Source organism: Drosophila miranda, chromosome XL (assembly GCF_003369915.1).
Source record: "Drosophila miranda strain MSH22 chromosome XL, D.miranda_PacBio2.1, whole genome shotgun sequence".
NCBI lineage: Eukaryota > Metazoa > Arthropoda > Insecta > Diptera > Drosophilidae > Drosophila > Drosophila miranda.
The window spans coordinates 5,393,374-5,400,737 of NC_046673.1; the positions used below are offsets into that span (position 1 = coordinate 5,393,374).

General features: G+C 42.3%; 1 protein-coding gene across 4 annotated transcripts; it reads right to left on the reverse strand.

The window, feature by feature from the left end:
• Positions 1 to 757: 757 nt before the first annotated feature.
• LOC117186024 lies at positions 758 to 4,469 on the reverse strand. 4 transcript variants are annotated; one of them, XM_033386054.1, is made up of 5 exons: positions 4,174 to 4,469; positions 2,194 to 2,563; positions 1,715 to 2,131; positions 1,427 to 1,645; positions 758 to 1,359 (listed from the first exon to the last, which is right to left on the reverse strand). In XM_033386054.1, exons 1-5 carry the CDS (start codon positions 4,266 to 4,268, stop codon positions 892 to 894), a joined length of 1,569 nt encoding a protein of 522 aa, XP_033241945.1. In that variant the 5' UTR covers positions 4,269 to 4,469; the 3' UTR covers positions 758 to 891. The 4 variants fall into 4 exon arrangements, 2 of the variants coding, with proteins under 2 accessions (XP_033241945.1, XP_033241946.1); XM_033386055.1 differs by lacking the exon at positions 4,174 to 4,469 and adding an exon at positions 2,730 to 2,860; XR_004471190.1 differs by lacking the exons at positions 1,715 to 2,131; positions 2,194 to 2,563 and having other exon boundaries at positions 1,018 to 1,359; positions 4,174 to 4,466.
• Between the last annotated feature and the right edge of the window lie 2,895 nt (positions 4,470 to 7,364).

Below are 7,364 nucleotides of genomic sequence, written 5' to 3' on the forward strand. Positions count from 1 at the left end.
TGAGCAGCTTCGCAATGGTTTAAGTTCAGCTGAGTGCACCTCATGCTGATCTTTTAGTCAGGGCATTCCTAAACAGGGGGCATCTTCCGCTGCCGGCCACGTGCTTCCAGTCTGCGCTCGTTCCTTTGCAGAGCATGCACTGAGGTTCCAGGCTACAGTCCTTTGCCAGGTGGTTCTCCTTTCCACATCTTCTACACAGCTTGGACCTGTCTACTTTGCTACCGCACTGTCGTGCCATATGCCCAAACTCGAGACATCTGAAGCATTTGGTGACGCTGATTCGCTCACGCAGTCTGCATCTTACCCAGCCTACTTTTAGCACTCCTATTTTCAGAGCCTTCTGGGCGCTCTCCGCTGGCAGCCTGATTGTGGCCGTCTGGGTTCCGCCGTATGCCTTTCGCAGCTGGATGTCATCCGCAGACAGCTCCGCCAATTCCATCTGGCTTCTCAGAGCTTCGCATATATCCTCCGTGGTGGTTATTTCGGGGGTAGCGACATATCTCCGACGACATATCTCCGCCGATCCACAAACGACATATCTCCGCGCGAAATTATGTCGTTTTAAAGCGACATACCTCCGCGCGGAGATATGTCGTCTCAAAACGACATAATTTCGCGCGGAGATATGTCGTTTGTGGAACGGCGGAGATATGTCGTTTCAAAACGTCATATCTCCGCGCGGAGATATGTCGTTTGTGACACGGCGGAGATATGTCGTTTCGAAACGACTTAAGTCCGCCAGAAAATAATTAACTAATTTCGCATGTAAAATACACTTATATTTTTTTGACAGCATTTCATTTTATAACATGATTTTATTGAAATTAAAAAATGTGCAATAGTCCAAATACACAGAAATCATAATAGAAGTTTTCTTAAATTTTGTCGTTCTTATCTTACACAAGTTAATTGTAAATAAAAACATTGCGTATGGCCTCTTCGACTTCTCGGTTGCAACTTGGACAACTTTGGCTTTATATTTTCATTTTCTTCCAACTCTTTTTTTGCTTGGTTGTGGGCCACAATTTGATCCCAACATGTACCACAAATGTTTACGTGATTGCACGGGCGCAACAACACAGACTTTGGGTTACATAGGCACACATTGCATGGATTCATTTGAACCAATGATTTATCAGATGACTGACTTGAATGAGAAGCATTCGATGAAAGTGACGATGTGGAAGATTTCATATCAGAAGACATTCCAGTTAAATTGCTTTCATTGTCCACCCCTTCAAAGAAGTCCTGCTTTGAAAAGCGGTCAGCTAAGGAAACAGTGCATGTCAGAAATCCCTGTATATCTATTTCACCTCTTTCAAAAAGATCCATTGCGTCCATTATTTTTTTTGAGCGATCCTGAGAACAAAAATAATTAAGCTAACATATTATTTTTAACGATTAACTTAAAATGTATTCAACTTACACGTAATTTCTTCTTCTGTGTCTGATTTCCATTACCACCATTTTGAAAGAGTAAAGCAAACTCGCGACTTTTTTCATATTCTGCATCAATAAGACATTGAACAAATTTAAAAAAGTGCCCATTTGCTCGAATTTTATTTCCCAAATTCAAATTATAAGCTTCTACTGAGCTCGTGGTTCTAGTTGACCTCTTAAACACGGATATGCTTTTTGGTCCCTCCTATAAAATTAGGGTTAAAAATTAATAAGTAAAATACAACTCAATTATTAAACAATAAATAAAATATACCTTTTTAAGCCACTGTCTATTAAAATATTTTAAAAATGGAGAAAACAGCTTCTTATTTAAGTTTATTGCTTCGCCTTTTAGAAGGTTAAATGCTTCGACAATTTTGCTTTCTGGTAAAAGCGGCAAGTGCAAAAATTTCATAAATAGCATGTAAGCTTTCTTATTGCATTTCAGCGTATTTTCAAAACCACTCGATTGCTTGGCATTTTTCTTGCATGCTTGAGTAAAATGAAACCAACAGGCGTAAAAATTCATGTTGGGATGCAGACCTTTTAACGCGTTACGCATTGCCTTTTCGTAATCTGATATAAAGGATGCTCCTTTAAGGCAGCAAATGTTCGAGTCTATATATGTGAATAAGTGCTGATAACACAGCTCCGTTTTGCGAGTCATCAAAACAAAAACAAAAGGGGTTATCTAATTACAAAAAATTTTTGATTAGAGTTAGTAAATAAAGTGTAGCATAAGAAGAAATTTACCTTCTGCAAATATTTAATATAAATTATTAAAAAATGCTTAAAATCTCCAAAAGGGCACACTTTAAATGTAGCATCAATTAAATAATGCCTATTATGCTCCGGAATGTTGGCTTGCATCAAGGTGATTACCTTGTCTGATGAAAATATGCAATAAGCAAACGAGCTCGATGCGTACACTTTTTTATAGAACTGATTTGCAGTATTTCCCTTGGTTATTCCAAAACGGTTCATAATATTTTCGTCTTGAAAAGCTTCCAGAACATTCTCTGCAGAAGATGGAGGCTTTGGCAAGAAAGGCTGTCTTTTTCTTTGCAAAGTGCGTTTGACAGAGTCATAATTTATTTCAATCTCCGCTTCACCTTTTGTTTTCCTAATTAATTGAATAGAAAAATAATACATCAGTCTGTGTGCATTTCTTGTCTGCTCGCATGCACATATGTACATACATGTACACATATGTACATACATATGTATGTATGTACATCAGGGGACGGCACGGCTAATGCGCGCAGACGGACTTCGAAACGAGCATTTACCGGTCAAAAACCGAGCGACGACCAAAGTCTCGCAAACGGACTTAAAGGGGCATGATTCGCAAGAAACACCGGATCACGTAATAGAACATGAACGATCATGTCAAACTGCGACCCGGCACAACGCGTTTGTAACAGTGGTCGACAGCAACACAATAATACTTTTTGTTTTAGTTTGACTTCTGTCAACGCACACAAACGCAATGTAATGTGTGCGTGCCGACCGCTGAAGTATATACATATGTACATATGTATGTATGTGCCTCACAGCTTAAATGAACCAGAGCACTTTTCAAACTTCAAACCCCTGTAAAAATCAATTGAGCAGTCCTATAAAAAAAATTGTAATACAATTCTGTTAAGATTTTACCAAAGACTATACAATACCAAGATGTTGCATGAGCGACCAAAAAGCTGTTCTATGGCGGGTCCTAACATTAGAACCCAAAAGACACGAAAGAGCGCGCGGGGTTTCAATTCCCTTTTCGACTGTACTTCGTCTCTACCGCGACCCCGCTGCCCATCGGTTTCGTCTGTTCGGCAATTCTAGACTCTCGAGCCTCAGCACCGTCGAAGCGGTGGTCGCGGATCGCCGATGTCTTTGGAGCGGCACAGTGGGACCTATGGCCGTCTCAGCTTGCTAAATTAGTTAGTGAATATGAGTTCAATAAATATTTGCACACTGAAAAAATGTTAAACTTTAAACTAAAACAATCTTGAAAATTCGATTGGAAAATTCTCTATTAGATGCGTACATTAAATTTATCTAAAGCACTCATACAATTTTTTTTACTATTTCGGCTGAGTCCCCACTGTGCCGCGCCAAAGACATCAGCGATCACGCTGCCCTACGGTTTCGGCACGCAGACGATTCATATTTTGTTTTTGTATTCTTTCTCTCGAGACACACCGACTCGACGCTGACCGAGGCATTGACGAAGCCGAGTTGCGTAAAAGAGAATTGAAGTAATAGCCCCGCGCGCCCGTACCATGAAGCGTCAAACAAAAATTGAAAAAGAATTTGTTCCTCATGCAACATCTTGGTATTGTATAGTCTTTAATTTTACTTACCAACCAAAAAAAAAAAGTTCGATATTCTTCTCCGTTACCCCGCAAAAAGGAAAAAAACAAAATGCGCACTAGAAAACACCCCCACAGCCTATTTGGTTCAAATTCTCTTTGAACAAAATAAGCTGTGGGGTGGAAAAAGGCAGTATTTTTGTTATTTATTATTTAAAACGTCTTAGAAAAATGTTAAAAAATATAAGAAGTTCGTTTTGTTTGTCATTTGATTTTCATTGGTAAGTTTAATGGTTTAGAAGTTATGAAAATTTTAAATTTTTAACGTGCTTTGGTTCATTTAAGCTGTGAGCCACTGTACAAACATACATACATATGTAGCAGGGCAGTATGTATTATTAAAATTTTAATTAATATATTAACTTACTCAGCAAGAACATCATTGAATACTTTTTTGGTGTCGAAATTGCTATTATTTTCGCACTTCAGTTTTATTTCACTAAGAGCACTGATTTTTTCCATTTCATCACTCTGAGGGCCATGGCTATGCACAACATATTCAGGATTTGAGTAAACTCTAGATTTGTCTGCACTTAAATAAACTCTAGCTTTACAGAGTTTAACCCGGCATATGTATGTGGTTTCGCCTAGTTTTAATTGTTTGTTTTTTACATAAATTTGTTGCTCGCATAATGAAAACAACAGTAACGAGCAGCCCGCTCGGCTTCCTTCTTACAGTAGCTATATTTGCTCAATTAAGACAATATTTTTCACGGTGCATTTACAGTTAGGTAACCTGCTGAAGATAAAGAGTATGTGCGAGAGGGACAGAAAATCAGTCAGAACATGTCGTCGGGCGCTGCGTAGCCACTGCAAATTTATTTGTTCCTTTTGTTTTGTTTTTTTTGTTTTTTTTTGTATTTTTTGATGGTGTATCGGCATAATTTGCTCAAAATCGCTGCGCGGATATATGTCGCTTCTAAGCGTCATAGCTCCGCGCGGAGATATGTCGTTTGTGGAACGGCGGAGATATGTCGTTTCAAAACGTCATATCTCCGCGCGGAGATATGTCGTTTGTGACACGGCGGAGATATGTCGTTTCAAAACGTCATATCTCCGAGCGGAGATATGACGCTTTCAAACGACATAAGTCCGCCAGAAAAAAAGCGACATAATTCCGCCGGCAAAATGTACTGGGCGGAGATATGTCGTCGGAGATATGACGCTATGCCGTTATTTCGTCCAGGTCCTTGCACTCTACGGTCACCCGGTGCGACAGGCTACGGACTTCTGCGTGCTCCTTCAGCGTATTGGCTACCAGGCTTTTAAACGTCTCCGTCTCCTCTCCCGACTTGTTGAGCTGTAGCAGTAGCTCTCCTTTTTGGGTCCTCCTGATCCTGGCGACCGCATCACCGAGTCCACGCAGGGTTTCGTCCGTCCTCACCTTGCGCAGTATCTCTGCATGGGTCTTTTCGCCTTTGGTGGCAATGACGATGGCATCTGGTCGCGTCTTGTCCGCGAGCGCTCCAGTCGGCTTTTGCGGCCTCTTCCTTCTGCGTCGGTTGGACACTGTCAGGAATGGGGTCTCCTCCGGCTCCTTTCTCTCCCTTTCAGCGTGGGCGTCCTTTTCGACTGCTACTCCTGGTGTGGTCTGGACCTCGACCGCTGCCTTGGTCCTCTTTGTCCGGGGTTTTGGTGCACCTGCAGCCTGTTTCCTCTTAGGCTCCGGGAGAGGTCTAAAAATCGGTGACGTTTGAGAAGACTGGTGGGTCCTGATCACCGCCTTAGCTCCTTCATCGTGCAGCTGGATAGCAACCAGCTCATACAGTACCTTTATACTCTCGATCGAGTCCCGCATGGGTTGGTGTATGGATCGCCTCTTGCCATCCTCGAGCATCTCCACTAGCTGTGTGATTTCTCGTCCTAGATCACGCAGCGCTGTGCAGCCCTGAGCTTTTTGGTGCTGCTCCGGGCCAGCGTGGGCCGGCAACGGAGCGTCAGTCCGCTCGCCAGTTGGCGTTCTCGCCATTTTCTTGCTTTTATTCAAGCCTTCTGAGTCGTTCGTCGTTATGGGTGTGTTATTTTTACTCATTTTGTTGGGTGCCAACTCATAAGCCGTTGTCCTTGTCTGTTGTCCAGTCGCGCTATGATCCCATGGTTGTCTATGCAAGCATGGAGGCCATGCGAGGGTTGACTCCCGCCCTTATGGGGTCGGGAGCTCAGAGCCGGATCCGCGCTAATCAGGAGTGACTCAACTGAGCCTGTACGTCCAATTTAATGGTTAGAGATTTGCCAATTTTTCACGGGACGGGGGCAGAAGCAGCATTAACCTAGCAGCCATTTCGGCGGGGTTTCATTCCGCGTACTAAAGTGCTAGAATGCTGGCTTCCGTCAGCCCTGTGGTCATCAATCCAAAAAAAGGGGGGTCCAGTTCCTATCCTAAGACTTTACTGGTCTCCGTCTTAGTCGCCTTCTCGTATTAGCTAGGTGCTTCACAGGTGTGTTAGACCTATCCGGGGGATACCTGGCATGTGCCGGCGGTTACGAGTTGCTTTAGTGCTCTTTAGAGGGAGATCCTATCCGAGCAGAACATCCCCGTGTCTTCTTAGTGTGTGTGTGTTTTTTTATTTTTTTTTTTTATTCATAGTAAAAATAGGATATATATATAGTGACATATCTATAGTCCATGCTCCGCATACCCTTGTCTATGTCTATTACCCTGCACCCACAATACTATAAACAATACGACACCCTCAGCTTCGAACCCTCATAAACAATCTCACGCTCGAAATGGACCACGCGTAGCCGATTGCAGGCAATGTAAACAAACACCCTAAACTGGAAGTTGAACATAAAACAATAGATGCCGCACTAGAATCCAGCCGCACTAGAATCCAGCCGCACCAGAATCACGCCACTCTTCAGAGATCAATTACTAATCGATTCTCAAGAATCACACCATCCTAGCTGACCAATCAGAGGCCCTATTCTCAGCCACCCCCAAGTAATGCAACACCGATCATACGCAGCGGAAGCCTTTCATCAAAAGCCGCCTTTCCCACATATCGATCGAGTCACGTACTCCATCTCCGAAGCCGAAGTCGAAACCAACGCCTCCGAATCCAAATCCAAATCCCAAACCGAGCATCATAATATAAATAGTCTGCATCTAACAAGCCAACTGAGTTCTGTTCAAGACAAACGTCAATCGCGACACCGTCGGAGAATTCAACCAAAGTTAATTCCGTTCAAGACATCAGACCTCAGTCATCGTCGGGGAAATAACTAACCAATGTACGCTAAGTTTAAGTGAAAGAATAAAACCTTTTTTAAAACTTAAACTGAAGTGTCGCATATTTAACTGGCGCAGTCGGTAGGATCTCAGTTAAAAGTGAATCCCTTTTTTTAAGACGATCAATTGGCGTAGTGACAGCTACAGTGCGTAATAACCTACAGTGATCAGAGAAAAAGTAACGCTAATACTAAAGAGATCCGCCAAAGAATCTACACACGATTCAAACTCAATTAATATTAGAAAAAAATAAATAAATAAAAAGAAATCAACATGCCGCTAACAGAAATACACCTGAACCAAGCCTTGAAGTCAATCAGGCAAAT